This window comes from Vulpes vulpes, chromosome 1 (assembly GCF_048418805.1).
Source record: "Vulpes vulpes isolate BD-2025 chromosome 1, VulVul3, whole genome shotgun sequence".
NCBI lineage: Eukaryota > Metazoa > Chordata > Mammalia > Carnivora > Canidae > Vulpes > Vulpes vulpes.
In genome coordinates this window covers 47,676,228-47,695,593 of record NC_132780.1, presented here as the reverse complement: position 1 = coordinate 47,695,593, position 19,366 = coordinate 47,676,228, and the positions used below count along the sequence as shown (strand labels likewise).

Sequence of the window (19,366 nt, the reverse complement as noted above, 5' to 3'; positions counted from 1 at the left end):
ATAAAATCTTAAAAAAATATATTTATCAATCACCTTATTTAGATGGATTTCAGCTGAATTAATTTACCTTTTAAAAAATAGGTTATACTTTTATTTATTCCAATAAATAATGAATAGGTTCCCATATATTTTTCTGAAGCTAGTGTAATTTTATACTGATACTTGGTAATTTTTTTAAAAGGGCCAATTTTTAGATGCAGAAGTTCTAAATGATATTTTTAGCTAATAAAATCATACACTAGTGAAAGAATAACATTTTCTTGGAATATAAGGATAGTTCACACTAGGAAACATCACCATAATTTACTGATCAGCAGATTAAATGAGAAAGGCCATGTGATTCTATTAGTGGATACTAAAGGGGCATTTGATAAAATAATTAAAATACTTAAGTGTAGTAAGAATTATGAAAGAACCTACTTCAGTTATGAGAGTGATCATAGCACCTGCCAGAGAAGGTTGTTGTGAGGATTTAATGAATTAATTAACACATGTAATAATACTAAGAGTATTGTCTGGCACATAGGAATTATTCCGTTTTAGCTCTTTTTATTAAAAATGATACAGTTCATATGCAAAAAAAATGGCCAATGTTGCATGGAATGGCAAAACATTCATGTTCTTACACCTATATATTCAGAATCACTTTTGAGGTTTTTTTCATTTCTCTGTTACAACAAAAGGAAATGAAATAACTGATAAAAATACTAAAAGAGGAAGTGAAATACTTTGAATTACAAATTATATGATTTACATATGTAGAAAGCTCAAGAGATTACTAAAGACTAATAAAAATACTCAGAAGTTTTTTGTTTGTTTGTTTTAGTGAGTGCTTTCTATTATTTATTGTGAACAGAACAGAGAGAAGTTTAACAAAATGGTTCTGTAGCAAGAAAATGAAAATGATCTTTAGGAAAGTCAAACTAGATCTCAATAAAAATTGTTAACATTTCTAAAAGTAACATGAATTTAATTAATTCTAGTTAGAAGCCTTGAATAGTATTTTATGAAATTGGATAATATTAAAATTCATAAGTAGAGTATATTTCTGAAACTACCTAAGAAAATGTGCTATATAGGGGCTCCTGAGTGACTCAGTCAGTTAAGCATCTGTCTTCTGCTCAATTAAGTCATGATCCCAGAGTCCTGAGATTGAGCCCCACATAGGCCTCCCTGCTCAGCAGGGAGCCTGCTTCTCCCTTTCCCACTCCCCCTACTCCTGCTCTCTCTTGCTGTCTCTGTTGCTCTCTCTCAAATAAATAAATAAATATTTTTTAAAAGATCTTTTAAAACCCACACTCTCTGTTTAATTCTGTTTTTGTTAATAGTCCCTCTACCTTCTCCCCACTATGAACACATATTTATATGGAGAAATTTGAAGAAGAAAACAGTCTTGACATTTTCATGACGTTTTCTTCCTTAACCTCATTATAGATGGGAATCAATGGAGAGTTAGACGTGTAATCATATACCATTTTTTAAATATAGTTTTTCACTGTCACGTGTTCCAAGGGATATATTTTAGTTATTATTTTTAATTGATCTCATATAAAAGGGTAATAGGAAAAAGTTTAATAACTTTTCACTCATTGAAGTTGTAATCCCATTTTAGGTAAACTGGTATTAAAAGCATATCATGGATTGACTTAGAGGAGATTTTAAAGAAATATCTCCTTGTTTTATACATATTAAAAATGGAAATGTATTTTCTTTTAGCTTTCCTGAACATATGGTGCTTTCTGTAATAGCATGATTAATTTTTAACTCAACTCTGAAAAGATTTTTTTTTCCTTTTTTTTCTATTTCTCTGTCAAAGGTATGCAACCCCTCATGTATTCGGTTCAGGAAGCATTAAATGCCAGACCATGGTGGATTCGTGTGGGAACTGACATTTGTTACTATAAGTAAGTATTCTAAGAATAGTGGGTCATAAGCTGACAGAAGGGGATCTTCATTCTGTTTCAGTTTGAAGATTAGAAAGTAGGGTCATTATTGCATTATTTGAAGTGTGGTGGTCTGCTTTATTGTTACCTCTAACAGAGTCCTGTAGAATTTGAGATTTATTGAGGTGGTATGTTTAGTGGAAATAAAATGTGCCTTATAGACAGATTTAGTCCATATCTCATCTTCACCACTTTGATAGCTGGAAACGTTTTTAAATAAAACTATTAAATAAAAATGAAATTAGGAATTCTAGGAAATAATTAGCAGTGACTTTTTGTTGTTCTGATGATATTAAAAACAATTCTTATCTTTTTTCTTTTGCATAGAAATATTTACTTTATTTGAATTTCCAGAATATTTTACCTCGAGATGTATTCCATAGTTACTTTATAGCAGCCTATACAGTTCAACTTGACCTCAAATAGGTTATCTACCATTAAGTCAGACATAAGTGCTCAGAATAATTTATTGCTTCAGTGGAATGATTGGATTATTCTTCAACTTCATGTCTAAATAATCTGGGGTGATCATATACCTTCCTTCCTGTTTTTACTCTGTTTCTGTAATACGTTTCTAGAAAACTTCCTCCGCTGAATGCATTTGACATCCCCATCTTTTTTCTGTTAATAATCTTAATCCTGATATTTTTGTTCAATAGATTTTGGGTTTTTATATTGTGCTTAACTAGCATCAATGTTCCTTCTTTTTTAATCAGAAGACTTCTGAAATTAAACTTTTTATTGGTTTAAGACATGGCTTTGGAAAAACAGCTCTTAAGTGCTATTACTTTGTGAGAAAGACAGTGTTCCCTAGAATTCACCTCAGTAGGGTTTTCCCCCTATTTTTATTAGCAAAATAAGTAGTAAATGAGGAATAGAAATACAAGATCATATGCAATTCCTCTGTACCTGAATGTATTTCATATTTCTTTCAGTGGTAGACCAACATAAAAATACTCTTAATTATTTCTTTCTCATAAAGTTGGAATAGAAATAATCAATGAATACTTTTCTTTTTCACATTATAAAGTGAATGCTTCTAACATGACAGATGGTGGTTCTGTTTTGTGTAAAGGGTGATGGCAAGGATTTTCATTTGTTTAATTTTTGTTTCTTCTTTTGGCTACTTCCAGATCTGGAACTGGAATTCAGGTCAATTCAACAGACATTTATTAACTATTTTCTCTGTAACAAGCACTATCCTGGTTGCTTTCCTAAAGCCTAAAATCCAGATAGGATGAAATCTACCATCTTTGCATGTGTCTTAACTTTTCCTGTCAGCCAAGTCCTCTGATGCTTGTTGGTCTCATCTATATAATGAGAATAAAACTACTTCCACCAGTGTATGAGAGAATATAATCTCCAGACTACCATATAGTTATAATGTGGTGTTACCAGTACCTCTCCAGTTAGATGTTAAACTTTGAAATGTGGGAAAAAGAATTGGCAAGGACTAGTTCTGGAACTTATTTTGTGTTATTCCTCAACCCATAGCACCTTGTCATTGAGTATTCAAGATACAGTGGCTACATTAATGAAGATTATGCCAGGTTGAAAATACCATGCATGTGTATGTGTGTACAAGTAAATAATCTGTTGGTCATGGATTTTCTTCAGTTCATGACTTAAAGAATATAAGGTGATTTGAAGTTTTAGGAATTAGCTTAATAGACAAATCTTTGTTAGGCCATCAAATGTCACTTTTATTTAAAGTCTGGAAATTGTGTAGTTTTAAAAACTTTATTAAGGAAATCTTCAAACATTTACAAAAGCAGGTAATGGGATAATGAGCCCCCATGTATTTATCACCCAGTTTCAACAATTATCAACACATATTTAGCTTTGTTTTAGGAATACTTTCACCCCTACCTCCACACTGAATTTTAAAAAGCATTTCCAGATAATCATATATTTACCCATAAATACTTAAAGATCTTTGTCTTTTAGAGATTTTTAAAGACAGTTTAACCATAATGCTATTATCACACCTAAGAAAAATCCTTAATATGATAAAGTATTTGGTCATTGTTCAGACTTCCTTAGCTGTCTCATAAAGATTGTTTTATAGTTGGTTTGTTTTAATCCAACCAAGGTCACACATTGCATTTGATTTTTGTTAATATGTCCCTTAAGTCTCCTTTAAAATGTAGATTTCCCTTTTTTACCCCCTCCTATTTCTTCTTTATGTTTTGGAGAAACTAGGTCATTTGTCATGCAAGATTTTCCACATTTTGGGTTTGGCTGGTTGCATCCCCATGGTGATAATTTTTCTATCTCACTGATTTTCTGTAATAGTTAGATCTAGAAGCTTAATCAACTTCAGGTTTGATTTTTGGCAAGAATACTTCATAGATGGTGCAGTGAATTCCTATCGCATTACATCAGGAAAGACATCACATTTGGTTATTTCTTTTTTTTATAATTTTAAGATTGGTAGTGAATTTAGGTATTGTCTCCTGATCCATCCACTTGAAAGGCCTTCGATCTAGTAGTAGTAGCAGCCAGTGATGATAATTGCTGAGATCCAGTAATGTGTGTGGCTAACAAGGTATTAGGTTCTAAATTTTGTATTGATTTCTAGAGTCTCAACTCCATTTTAACAGTAAATCCAGAGGTGAAAACTAATGTCAGCAGATGGTAATTAACTGCTTCATTAGTATCACGTTTAATTTTTATAAAATATTTAAGCTCAACTTTTTAAACTGTGTGGTATTTTTTTCTCCTGAAGTTCTATTTTAAAAAGTAGTAAGGAAAATTAGAAATTTTATGTGGAAGAAATAAACATGTTTTGTGCTTTTCTGTTGCAGAAATCACTTCTCAAGAAGTTCGGTTGCTGCAGGTGGGCAAAAAGGAAAATCGTACTATACAATTACATTCACTGTCAATTTTCCCCATAAAGATGATGTTTGCTACTTTGCTTATCATTATCCATACACATATTCAACTTTACAGGTGAGAACTCATTACGTTGTATTATGGCTGTTGGTGTGCTATATGCATGTGTCAGATAATTGAAAAAAATGTTTTTAGTATCTTACTAAGATAGGAAAAAAACAGTTCTGAATATTTTAGAAAATAATATAACACTTTGAAAACATTAAAAGGAGTAAAATGGGAATGTAGTTTTTATTTTTACTTAGTAGAAATACTAAAGAAATTTGAAAAGATTTTTACTCTCCATCTTTGTGTAGAAATCTATAGATCTTAAAGATTCCATGATTCATGCATTTTACCTAGGTGAGATTTCTGCTTGTTTTAATGAGAGGCATTGGATCTCATAGAAAATCTATCAGTAGAAAATGTGTAAGTTTTCTTGTAGGGGATTCATTTCTTTTAGGGGTTTGATGTAGAATTCTAGATCCAGATTCTTCAGGATTTAGAATATAAGAGTTGTTTCACGTGGGTTCTCTTGAGAGATTTGAGTATTTGCATTGTAAAACAAAACTGAAAAATAAATTCAAGTAATTACTGTGGTAGTTTTTTTCTCAGTACAGAATGTCTATCCTAATGATCAAGGATCATAAAGGTATAACCAATTTACCCAGAAAGAAATTGGAATCCTGTGATTTAGAAACAAGCTTCCAAATTATTAAGGAAAAAGGAGAGGAAAACATACTCTTCTGAACAGAAGAGAGCAAGGCTGAGAACACTCAGTGTGGCTGACTTTATTTTAATAAAGGTCACAACTTAAAGGTATTACCAGTTATCTTTCTGTGCCAAATAACAGCATCAGAATCTGTGGTGCTATTCACAGGGTTATATAATATTGTTCTTTACTGTTGTTACCTTTTTAATATAGTTTGAATTCCTCTCTTTTCTGATTCTACTACCATGACCTTTGCAGGCATTGCTGCTCCCTCTCCTCTGGACTTCGGCCACCTCTTCTCACTGGTGTTCTAGAATTCACTTCTATCTCCTTTCCTCTTCATCCCTCTTTCCCCCACATTGTAGCAGGATGGCTCCTTGATAGGAGGGTTTAATCCCATAAATTTCCTGCTTAAAGCTCCTTAGTGATTTCTCTTGTTATTTTTATGAAGTCTGAAATTCTTACCATGGTTCATTCATATCATCGTTTCTCTACTATTTTTCACAATTTTTTGCCATATCCAATACTGTTTGAACTATTATATACTTAATATTTATCTTTAAATGGACTTTAAAATAACTCTTTAAACTTTATCATCATCCTAGGTTAATATTTTTGGTATTAATTCACAGTAAAATATATGCCTGTTCATTTTGTTTTAAGGTTATTCACATATCACTTTCTTGTCTATTACCAGCCATACATATATATGCTGTACCTTGTGAAGGAATGGCCCATGAGGCCCTTTGCTCTGTGTTAATTCTCTCTTTCTCACCCTTTCTGGTCTGGCTGCAGTGATTCTTGGTCAGTTCTTTAAGATGCCCTTCCTCTTACTGACATCTGGTCTTCCTATATGCCTTCCTTCTGCCAGCAGCACTCCTCCCTTCTGCCCCCCTCACTCATCCTTTGCATCTTGGTTTCAATGTAACTTCTTGTAAGAGACCTTTCCTCACTGTACAGATTCAGCTAGGCTCTCTGCCCTGGATTATAGGCTCTCTCCCAGCACTCTGTATTTTCCCAAAGATAGGTATATTCACTCACTCAGTTACATCCCCAATGCCTGGCACAGTTTCCCGCACAGAAATAGTGGCCACGTAGTAAATCGTGATTATGTGAACAAACATAGGCAAAAGTTTGGAAACCAACCTAAGTATCTTAAAATAAGGGATTGAACAACTTGTGTGTGGTATAACCATATACTAAAAGCATTAAAACTTGTGTTTTCAAAGGACACACATTTCACATGTTGAATGATATGATATAGTGTTCATAATTATGAATGTGTGTGTGTGTGTGTATAAATTGCTAAGTGATAAAAGCAGGTTACATTGGCATTTGTTAGTAATCTAGGTGATGCAGTTATGGGTGTTTTAAATTTTTTCTTTGTACATTCTGTGTCTTCTGGACATTTTGCAGTGAATCTGTATTAATCCTGAAATTAGGAAAAGTCATTAAAAATTTTGTACTACCTATTTCATTCTGCAGATCTATAGTTACTTGTCATTTCAAAATTTAGAAAGCTTTGAAAACCAAAAGCTTTCTCATAACCCATTTAGCAGCAAAGCCTGGCCTGAATTGATGTGAGCTTATTTAGAATATTGATTCCACTTTGAGTGACTTCTTACATGTTTTGCTGCAGAAATAATAATGTGCTTATTACAAGCTGCTGCCGCTGGCCCCACTGGAGTCTTGCAGAATTAATGGTATATGGACTGTATCTATCCCTTTTTTCAGCTGTCCAAGTAACTGATGTTTGAACTGTATCTGGCTCCCTGGGGGTTTTAGAGAAGGAATTAGGAATCTGATTCACTTTTCCTTATGTGGAGATGTGGATGCATTTATTTCTGTTTTTCTGAGTGAGTTTTTAAATGATTGTGTACTTTGTTTTTAAATTTTTATCAAGATGCATCTTCAAAAATTGGAATCAGCACACAATCCTCAGCAAATCTATTTTCGAAAAGATGTGTTATGTGAAACCCTGTCTGGAAACACCTGTCCGTTGGTGACTATAACCGCAATGCCAGAGTCTAATTATTATGAACATATCTGTCAATTCAGTAAGTCTATCATCTCCACTCAAAATACCAATTCTTTTTTTTTTTTAAGATTTATTTATTTATTCATGAAAGACACGGCGGGGGGGGGGTGGGGCAGAGACAAAGGCAGAGGCAGAAGCAGGCTCCCTGTAGGGAGCCCAATGCAGGACTCTATCTCGGACCCCAGGATAATGCCTTGAGTTGAAGCAGATACTCAACCACTGAGCTCCCCAGGCATCCCCAAAATACCAATTATTCTTATTTTCCTTTGCTTCATATATATTTTGTAAGGGCAGCAATACTAGGAATAGACATCAGAAATCTTCAGTTCTAGTCTTCATCCTTTTACTGCCTAGCCCTTTGGCCCACTTCTGGGTCTCATTTTTTTTCATCTCAAAAATGGGGGAGCTGCGTGAGATTATCTCAGAGGTTTCTCTCGATACAAATATTCTGTAGTTCTTCCCTTAGAAGTCCTACCCAAACTATAATGCAACACAATGTTTTAAGAGTTCATGTATTATTTTACAATTAAATGTATTATAAATTAATGTAAATTTATAATAGATTTAATTTAATTGTAAATTTAATTTATAATTTACAATTACGATTTTACAATTTTATAATAAACTAATAAAATAATTTTATTTATAAATAAAACCACCAAGAACCTATCAAATGCACTGACTAGCTACTTTTTTCCCCTGCCATTTATATTTTTAATGTTGCCTCAGATATACAAGTGTGATAGAAAAAATAAGAAAGGTGCTCTAATTTTGGTAAGAAGGTGAAGTATTTTCAGGAAAGAGAAAGAGCTTGCTAAGCATGAAAATATGAGCAGGTGGGCTAAGTGGTTATATTGTAGACCTGTATATCTAAATGTATAGTGAAAAAATTTTCTTTGTAAATCTCTGAACAGATATACCTTATTTTAACTATGCTTATCACAGCACTATGAAATGTGAAATGATATTTTCCTTTTATTCCCACGACTTTATGAAAACTAAATTTACATTTAAAACTTTCCCAAATACTTGTTCTTTATAAAAAGCAAGATTATATAAAAGAACTAGTTTTATATGTCGGATTAATTATTTGAAAATAAGCAACTCAAATACTATTTATTGTGTTATGTTCATACTATGAACTCCTTTAAGACATCACTCACTTATATGGATTTTACCTGTTTTTTCTATAGGCCCTAGTGGCATGCTTTTATATAGTAGGTGCACAGTGAGTGTTACTATGAATTTGTATCAGAATTCACAGTTGAATAGAAATATTTCTGAATCCCCAAAGCCAGACATGGTATAAATTCTTAGTAGCTGTTCATTTTAATTTTAGACTTTTTGTGTACTTTAGGAAACCGCCCTTATGTTTTCTTATCTGCTCGGGTACATCCTGGAGAAACTAATGCGAGTTGGGTAATGAAGGGAACGTTGGAGTACCTCATGAGTAATAATCCTACAGCCCAGAGCTTACGAGAATCCTATATTTTTAAAATTGTCCCTATGCTAAATCCAGATGGTGTCATCAATGGAAAGTAAGTGAAGCAGTTGCTTTAGAAATGCTGTAGACGATGTGGTCATCCTATATAAACTTGTCAAAATAAGATCATTCAGGTTAATTTAGAAAACAAATTGAGTGAGTTTTCTAGAACAAAGAAATTGTTGGTGGGGAGTTCATCTAAGATAAATTTTTAAAGGAATATGCATTTTGTGTATCTATGCTATTTTGAGAAATTCTGTATTTATTCCATGAGAATATGATTTCATAAAATGTATGCCTTGGTTGAATTGTTTTAGAAAAATCACAGTGTCAGGGAGTGAGAAAATTTTTATTTTAAAAATTTCTTGAAATATTTTATTTATTTATGAAAGACACACAGAGAGAGGCAAAGACACAGAGGGAGAAGTAGGCTCCCCACAAGGAGCCCCATGCAGGACTCAATCCCAAGACCCAGGGATCATACCCTGAGCCAAAGACAGATGCTCAACCACTGAGCCACCCAGGTTCCCCTAGAAGGAAGAAATGAGAAAATTTTTAGCATAGCCTCATACATTCCTTTTTTGTTTGTTTGTCGTCATGATCTTGAATTGTTCTAAGATTTAGAATCTTCTGGGATCTTTCTGCACTGATATGGAATATTGGCTGTATCTGCTGCTGACCTCTTCCTGATGAGAAGAGGTATAATTTTGACAGAAATTATAATTATATAATATATATTTATATAATATGTATTTATATAATATATAAATAATTATATAATTTATATAATATATATAATTATATAATTTTATAATTATAATTATAATTCTTTAGACTGAAAATATTGCAAGATAATTGGAAATGGCTTACAATTAGTGCAGTTTTCTTTTTGTGGGAATTAGAAGTGGTCTCTGTTTCTGAACAATGGTAATTTGGTTTTGCTGTCATAAATATCTGCAAATCTGAGGATACCAAATTTTATTCAATTCAAATTATTTATTCAAAAATATTCATGGATATTTCTCACATTTTAGGAAATTTTTAAATGAAAAAGCTAGAATAATTTCTTTTTAGGAAGTGTGTTATGGAATTAAAATGAGATTTTTATGTCTGGTTTTAATTCACGAACATACTCACCAGTTGGAATTCTGTTTATATTTCCTTTACCACCTTCTGATAGTTTGTTTACACTTTTGCTCAGTTGCTTTTAATACTTAATACTTGTACTTAAATGAAAATATATTTGATTTTTGCAAGAATGTAGATTTTTCTTATGCTTCTCTTTCTTAGGAGGGCCCAGCCCAGATAGCACTTTTTCTTTTCCTTTTTTTTAAAAGTAGGCCCCAGTGCAGCCTGGAGCCCAACGCTGAGCCCGAACTCACAACCCTGAGATGAAGACCCAAACTAAGATCAAGAGTCAGACACTTAACCGACTGAGCCATCCAGGCACCTCCCAGATACCACATTTACATAACTAATACAAAGTACAGGATGTTAATATATAACAAATGATTATTACATAGTCGGAATAAAAAATGTGACCATTAATAAATTTTATAGAGCTTGGAATAAGACTCCAGAATTGAGAATTAATTTTTTTCTTTTTTAAAAATTTTATTTATTTATTTGAGAGAAAACAAATGTGTGTGCCAGTGTGAGTGAGCAGAGAGAGGGGCAGAAGGAGAGGGAGAGAGTATCCCTGCTGATGCCTGACTCGATCTTATGACCCTGAGATCATGACCCGAACTGAAATCAAGAGTGAGAGGCTCAACAGACTGAGCCACCCAGGCACTCCTAATTTTTTTTTCGGTAGCTTGAAAATGTTGACCTAAATATCTGAAAGTCTATTAGCACAGTTAAATGCATGTAACACAAAATCTACACAAAGCAAATAATAAGTTTTTATTTAATGACTAATATATTTACTGTTAAGTAGTTCTCAACTGAAAATCATAAAATTAAGTCAAATATATGTAAGAGTTTATTGTTGTGGTTGTGTTTTACATATGTGTAGTCACCGCTGTTCTTTAAGTGGAGAGGATTTGAATAGACAATGGCAAAGTCCAAATCCAGATTTACATCCTACAATTTACCATGCTAAGGGGCTGCTACAATACCTGGCTGCTGTGAAACATTTACCACTGGTAAGTATTTGTACTTTGTCTTGTTAAAGAAATGATTTTGTTAATTAAGACTCAGTATTTTAATTAAGACTCAGTATCATTTAAAGAAATGATTTTGTTTATTAAGTCTCTATTAATTTTTTAATTTTATGGTTATAAAAGTGTTCGTTTTAAAGGCAATTTCTTTAAAATATCTTGTTTTCAATTACGTAATATCAGTATATAATGATGTCAAATTAATACAATGTATCCATATTCTTATTTCATCAGGTTTAATTTTTATAGTTGCCAGAAGCCCTTTACTTCCCTTTCTTATGAATATTGTGTATATATGCTGCTTCTGTATTCAGCAGCTTTTGTGTATAGTGTTCCCATTATATTATTGTTTAAATGAGGTAATCTTCCTTTGGGAAAGATAGGAAAACTTTAGAGAAGGAACAACATTGATATATAAGCCTGTTCTTCATTTTTCATTTTAAAAATAATGCTCTTAAAAATTAAATTGAAACCGTATCTTTTTTTAGATAGTGTTTTTGAGAGCATTTTCATGTTCTTTCAAATTAAGTAAATGTTTTAATAATCTTTGGATCAGTGATGAATGCTGCTGTAGATTTGACCTATAATTGAATTTTACTTTTTTAAGTGGTGAATAGTAGATACATAAGAAAGGAGCTCGTGGTGGGTTGATGCAGGCCCTAGAAAGGATTTAGCCATTCTGGAATTAATCATAGATCCTTTTCAGAACTAGATATTATTACTTTTATTAGTTCTACTTGTTAAATGGTGGCTCAGTTACAATATAAAGGACAAAGAAACACAGACCTCTACTAATTGTCTTGATATTAACTAGCTTTATTTGGAAATATGTGAATTTGAAGTTTTTTAATTTTTAAAATATATTTTCAAGGTTTATTGTGATTATCATGGCCATTCCCGAAAGAAGAATGTATTTATGTATGGCTGCAGCATCAAAGAGACAGTATGGCATACCAACGATAATGCCACTTCATGTGATGTAGTGGAAGATGCAGGATACAGGGTAATTATTACCCACAAGTCTGGAGTTTTTGGATTTCAAACATGCACAGCTCTATAGAAAAATAACATGCACGAACTCGTCAGATTCAGCAAGTGTTGCCATTTTGCCATTTTTTTGTTTCAGATTTTTTCATGTTAAACATTCTAAAATTTTCCTTTTCATATTTAGATTTTTAATCTATTGGGAATTTATTTTTGTACAAGGGCTTGGGATCTAATTTTAGCTTCCCCATATATAGCCGGTTGTCTCAGCACCATTTACTCAACAGTACCTCCTTCCTGTGCTGATTTATGAAGCCATCTGTTACATACCATGTTGCCATGCATCTGGGTGTGTTTTGAGGCATGCCCAGGACTGAAAGGAGATCTTGCTGTCTCACATCCTGGGTGTTTTCTGTTCGGGCACAGTGGTTTTCCTACTGTATTTGTACTTCAACAAAGCACCTCAGGTTGTTTTCCCAAAAGAGTTTTAGTAGCATATCACTGCCGTGAGCAGAAACTCAAGGGCCATTTTCTTTCTGGTGTCCTCTCTCTTCTTCCCCTTTCCCAAGTAAATAAAATGATTAGAGTTCTATAAAAAATGAGAACTCAAAAACAAAACACAGTAAGTGAAAGGCATCTTCTCTCAGTCACTAATCATTTATTTCTACCATATTTTTTGTGAGACTTGCCTCTAAGCACATTTGTTCTTAAGTATATATACATGTAGCGTATGAAGTTCTGTTTTTAATCTGCCACCACAGCCAGTGTGCATTGCTCTTCATTTTTATCACTGTACAGATGTACCAAAATGTATTTATTTAGTCGTCTGACCTGTTAGTGGTTGTTTAATTAGTATTGCCGGTTTGCCCTACATAAAGATTGTATACTGCCCTATGTAATGACTGGCAGTGCTGTTTCCCACCCTTAGGACATCATGCTGCCACCTGGGGCAGGTAACTGTCTGATTGTTTTAATTTGCATATCTGTAATTATAAATGAGGTTGAGTATTTCTTCATATGTTTGCCTAATTATGACCCCTCCCTCTCTTTTAAGGGCATTTTCTCCTATTCTCTGTTTACTTTTATACTGGTCCTCTAATTATTACTGTTTTTAAGACAACTCTTTAGTACAAATAACATTGAAAAATGTTTTTGTTTGTGTATGGTAATTTCTTTTTCTTTTTTTTTTTTTTTAATGACTTTTGGGTTTGAGGTTTAGGAAGACTTCTTATCCCAGGATTTAAAAAATGAAGTTCCATGTTTACTGTTTTAAATTTCATTTTGAAATTTTACTCCTTATGACTTTAAATTCTCAGTCCAGTTAGAATTGAACTTAACTAAAGAGTGTGGCTTATTTCTCTCAGTGGCTCTGCAGTGGTGCCAGCAGTGAGTGAGTGATCAGTTTTCTCCCCACTAATAATTCTAATTTTAACATCTGCCTTTGGTTCTAATTCTGAATTCTTTCTGGAAATGTATCTACTCCTACACAGTATTACAATTTAACTTCCCCTACATATATAATTAGGTTAATATCTGTTGGATTCTTTTCTCTAGTCAAAGCTTCTCTCAGAGTGCCCCTGGCTGTGTCCTCATGGTTACACATTCCAGGTGAACCTGAGAATGATAGGAAGTTGAAAAAAATGTCATGGGCATGTTGATTGTGATTATCTTAGGTCTATTGGTTAATTTAGAAGTTATTGATATTTATAATGTTAAATCTCTTAACAGGTCATCTTTCATGACTAAAGTTGCTTTGTTTTTTAAACATGGGTTTTATTTTCATCTTTTTAAACATTTTTTAGAATAGGTTTTGTTCATTTATTGGTTGCTACTGTGAAAGTGATCCTTTTTTCCATTCTAACTGATTACTGTTCGTCTTGGAAAACAGAAAATTTTAAATTAGTAAAGAATTATTTTAATGCTTAGAATAGGCGGGGACAAAGCAAGAAGATCCACATGGCCCTGCTCTAATCACTGTGCTTTCATGAAAATTTTTAAAAATGAAAAAAAAAAATACTGTTTAAAAAAAACCTTCTTGAAATATTTTATCATTCTTATCTTTGCAGACTTTACCTAAGATACTGAGCCATATTGCCCCAGCATTTTGCATGAGCAGCTGTAGCTTTGTAGTAGAAAAATCTAAGGAATCCACAGCACGTGTTGTAGTTTGGAGGGAGATAGGAGTACAAAGAAGCTATACCATGGAAAGTACTTTATGTGGCTGCGATCAGGGAAAATATAAGGTAAAACATTACAGGATTTCAAGCAGTAAAAGTTATTTAATGGACTTCCCTTTCATATAGTATACTGGGGGTTTTCAAATATATATCAAATGATAATTTGTTATACTGAGTTATATATAGTTTTCAAGAATGGAATTGAATCATACACAATTATTTTTTGCTTCTCTGTACTTAAATAGCTTGCTTTGGGTCTTTATGAAATCTTGGATGAGCCCATCTAAATTCATAATTTTTGAGAAGGCATGTTGTGGTACATATTTAAATATTGATAATTTATAAATGAGCTGTACAAGTAGTACATTATTAATAAAAATTTTCTATCATTTTAATTTGTTGGATGTATTTTTGTACATTTAGAAATAAATACAATTATAAAGTTTTATATATTTAGATTTGTGTGTGTGTGTTTAACTTTTAAATGCATATCCCTTCCCTAAAATTTTTCTTTACTAAGACTGCTTTTCTCCGGTGTCATAGACTTTAAAAAAAAAGTATTTCTTTTAGAGTGAGAGTGAGAGAGCATAAATGGGGAGAAGGGGGCAGAGGGAAAGAGAGAATTCTGCACTGAGGGCACGAAGCCTGCTGTGAGGCTCAATCTCATGACTGAGATCACGACTTGAGCTGAAACCAAGAGTCAGATGCTTAATTGACTGTGCCACCCAAGTGAGACTAATAAAATATTAGGTGACTTTGAGATCACGACCTGAGCTGAAACCAAGAGTCAGATGCTTAATTGACTGTGCCACCCAAGTGAGACTAATAAAATATTAGGTGACTTTGAATTTTTTAATTTGAAAGATTGAGAACTTAATGGGCAGTTGGAGCTTTAGATAATCAACGGCAAACAAATAAATAGTACAAATACTTTTCTTGCCACAGAAAGATTTTCAGGTGTCATGCTAATTATTCCTCATTGTGTTTGATTTGGTTTGGTTTGGCATGGGACAAGAGGAAGCTGAATGTAATAATGATTTTCATATACCTCTCAAAGATGGTTGTAACTTTCTTTGGAAAGAGTTAAAAATCTTCCAAATGGCGAGTATTAAAAATGTCAACATATTATAGTTGACAAAAAGCTTAATTGGAGAGCCTAAATCATGACTTTTTCAGTTTTTACCAGATGGAAGAAAATTTAAGTTCTTGCAAATAACAACATTCAAACTTTCGGGGCCTAGTAGAGTAGAACTTCATGAAATTGCAGTACTTTCTTTTGAGTGACTTCCCTAAATTTTAGGTTGACCACAGTATATTATTTTTCTAAAATGTAATATGCTTTGAATTCTCTTCAAATACTATTAAAAAAAAAAACAAATACTGTAAAATAATGACTTCTCATCTACTAAGGACATGATGGTGATAAGAGATAAGGTGTCCTAGAGCACTACTATAGCTCCCAGCCCCTGTTTCCTAAAATAATGACTTCTCATCTACTAAGGACATGATGGTGATAAGAGATAAGGTGTCCTAGAGCACTACTATAGCTCCCAGCCCCTGTTTCCTAAAATAATGACTTCTCATCTACTAAGGACGTGATGGTGATAAGAGATAAGGTGTCCTAGAGCACTACTATAGCTCCCAGCCCCTGTTTCCCCTGCTGTAGTGGACAGCTTTGCCAAGAGTCTCATATTTTATAAGTGTGTAGGATGGGCAAAAAGCTTGAGAATCACTTTTGTATAAGACCCTAGGTGTCTCCAAGGAGAAAACCCTTAGACTGTATGATTTATGGAAACAGACTGTAAAATACTTCTTAAAGAGATCCTTTACTCAGACTGGAGGAGACAACTTAAAGCATCAGTGTCTTTGAAACTAGCCCTTGGGGGGCAGGAAGAGAAGTAAGAGAAACAGGTTTGCATGCCCCTTGAAATCAACTATAGGATATGGCAGTCATGCTTTCTTATTATATTTGGATTCTACTGATAGACTTTCATTGGATTTTTATTTTTTATTTTTATTTATTTTTTCATTGGATTTTTAAAAACATTGTATTTGCATTTTGATAAATTTCTTTGGTCATTATTAAAAACCACAGTTTAAAAAATAGCTAAAACTTTGAAACAAAATGTTAGACCATTTTTCTAAAAAGTTATTTTTTTAAAAAAAATACAGACTTTAAAAAAGGGGTACCTAGTAAATATTAATTTTTTAAAAAAGATTTTATTTATTCATGAGACACACACACACATACACACACGCACACACACACAGAGGGAGAGACACAGGCAGAGGGAGAAGCAGGCTCCATGCAGGGAGCCCGACACGGGACTCGATCCTGGGTTTCCAGGATCATGCCCTGGGCTTTGGAGGTGCTAAACCTGGGCTTGAGCCACCCAGGCTGCCCTAATTTCTTTTTTATACGATTAGTTAATAGAGTTAATGTTGATTTAAAACTCTTATGCAGAGAAGTGTCTCTTACTAAGCCAAATTCAGTGCTGTGATCATAACATTAACTTTTTATAAGCTTTTTTGCTATTAATAAAGCTTGTTTTTTAGAGCAGTTTTAGATTCATAGCAAAGTTGAATAGAAAGTACAGAATTCCCATATACTCCCATCTGCCCCTACATTGTATACTTTTCAGATTTGTTAGTTAATAAGTTGTGTGAGCTTAATGTTTTAAGAAATAGTTCTTGTCTTATATTAAAAAACAATGTTCAACCTCAATGTTCTTATATTACTGAATCTTAGGCTGTAAATGATCTTTATTTTCTGTGAACTAATTAAGAGTCATAGCCTTTCTAAAGCCTATAAATTAAGAAGGCAAGTAAATGTTCTAATAAAGCCAGGTTACATTTCCTAGAATATTTGGAGATGGATAACTATTTAAACATTCAGTCAATCGAGGCGCCTATGTGGCTCAGTCGTTTGAGTGTCCAGCTCTTGGTTTCGGCTCAGGTCATCATCTCATGAGTCATGGGATCAAGCCCTGACTCAGGCTCCTTGCTTAGTGGGGAATCTGCTTAAAGATTCTCTCCATCTGTCCCTCCCTCTCCCTCTCAAATAAAATAAAAAAATAAATCTTAAAAAAAAAGTCAATCATTTTATAAAGGCATGTGCTTTGTGTAAGGTAAGTAACAGTTTTAACAATTTATTTTCTTCAGTTACTGTGTGCTTTTAGTCTGGTCATTGAAAAGCTGTTTTAAAGTACCTTCTCTTGGGGATCCCTGAGTGGCTCAGTGGTTCAGCGCCTGCCTTTGGCTCAGGGCGTGATTTTGGAGTCCCGGGATCGAGTCCTGCATCGGGCTCCCGGCATGGAGCCTGCTTCTCCCTCTGCCTGTGTCTCTGCCTCTCTCTCTCTCTCTCTCTTTCTCTGTCTATCATGAATAAATAAATAAAATCTTTTAAAAAAAACATATAAAGTACCTTCTCTCTAAATGATGTGTGCTCTCATTTTCACCTGCATCTTTTGTTGGTGTTAGAATTTCACTTATATTAGAGATTCATTTTTATCTAAAAATTAAACAGTAGGGGATCCCTGGGTGGCTCAGTGGTTTAGCACCTGGCTTTGGCCCAGGGTGCGAACCTGGAGTCCCGGGGTCAAGTCCCGTGTTGGGCTCCTGGCATGGAGCCTGCTTCTCCCTCTGTCTGTGTCTCTGCCTCTCTCTCTTTCTATGTCTATCATGAATAAATTAATTAATTAATTTAAAAAATTAAACAAACAGTATCCCGATTTATAGGCCATTTTTATCATTTCATGTGGTAATGTTTAACTTTTGATAAACCTTACATTGTTAATTAGGAAACTGTCGGTTGGCATGGTAATGAGTTGTGGTAAAATATTTTTTTTGCTGCAGTAGAACAAATTTGAAATGAGCATTCCTAATTGGCAAGGCATCAGTGGCCTTGATCTGTTTGATTTCTTTTTTTGTTTTTAACTTAACATAGTTAGCTTTCTTTTGTTTTTTATTTGCCAGTTTCTTTTATCATACAGTAAAAAAATATCTATATGTTAATGCTAAGATACACAAATCAGGACCTTGATTTTGACAGTAGTGGATTACGAGAAATACTAGCAATGTCTTGCAAAAATATAATTTCACACATGAACTCCAAGAGTAATATAACCACAGAATGTTTATTTTTTTCCCAGTGTGTTAGCGAAAATAGTTTGCGTGTAATGAATGAGAATAAACATTTTAGAAATGTTTTTTTGACACTGAAAATGATCTTATATTGTTAAGACATTGTGCTTATTGGGTTTGTAGGCCCAAAGTACCTTTTAATTTTATTAATAGAATTATAAATTTCATTTATGTAATTATGAGACACAGCCAGAAGATAGCAAATACCCTAGTTATAATATGAAATTATTTGGAATTGCTTTATTTCTAGGGTTTACAGATTGGTACCCGAGAGTTGGAAGAAATGGGAGCAAAATTTTGTGTTGGTTTGTTGCGTTTGAAAAGACTAACATCCCCATTGGAATATAATCTGCCTTCCGGCCTGCTTGACTTTGAAAATGACTTGATTGAATCAAACTGCAAAGTAACTAGGTAAGACATTTATCTCATTCTTTTATTATATTACAGTATACTGTTAGACTTCATTAAATTAATTAAATAGTGGAAAGGTACAGAGATTTTGATGGTTAAGAGCAGTTTTAGAATTAATACAAGTTTAAAATCTAGGCTACATATTTATTCCAAATTGTGGTTATATTCTTCATTCTTTAAACATTGATATTTGGATGAGATTGTAATGAAATATCCTTATATTTTGAATGCTATTTTTAGTGATCTTAATGGTTTACCTTTAACCCAAAAATAAGCAACGTGGTAAACAGTACTTAGATAATATCTAAATTAAGAGGACTTGGAATCAGGATTCATACTTGAGAAGAAATTTTATTTTGTTGATATCTACATACATCAAATGGCTTTCCAGTAACCTTCTGGTTGCATATATTAAGAACAGCTAATTAATTGAGTATCCCTT

The 19,366-nt window shown here is 33.2% G+C and overlaps 1 protein-coding gene across 1 annotated transcript in view; it reads left to right on the top strand.

Moving 5' to 3' along the window:
* AGTPBP1 (ATP/GTP binding carboxypeptidase 1) overlaps positions 1-19,366 on the top strand; it is a 174,692-nt gene that overhangs the window by 140,354 nt on the left and 14,972 nt on the right. Inside the window, 8 exon segments of the mRNA XM_072763282.1 lie at positions 1,817-1,904; positions 4,751-4,895; positions 7,433-7,586; positions 8,925-9,105; positions 11,065-11,194; positions 12,081-12,212; positions 14,260-14,436; positions 18,764-18,924. Of these exon segments, the coding sequence (XP_072619383.1) occupies positions 1,817-1,904; positions 4,751-4,895; positions 7,433-7,586; positions 8,925-9,105; positions 11,065-11,194; positions 12,081-12,212; positions 14,260-14,436; positions 18,764-18,924 (1,168 nt within the window).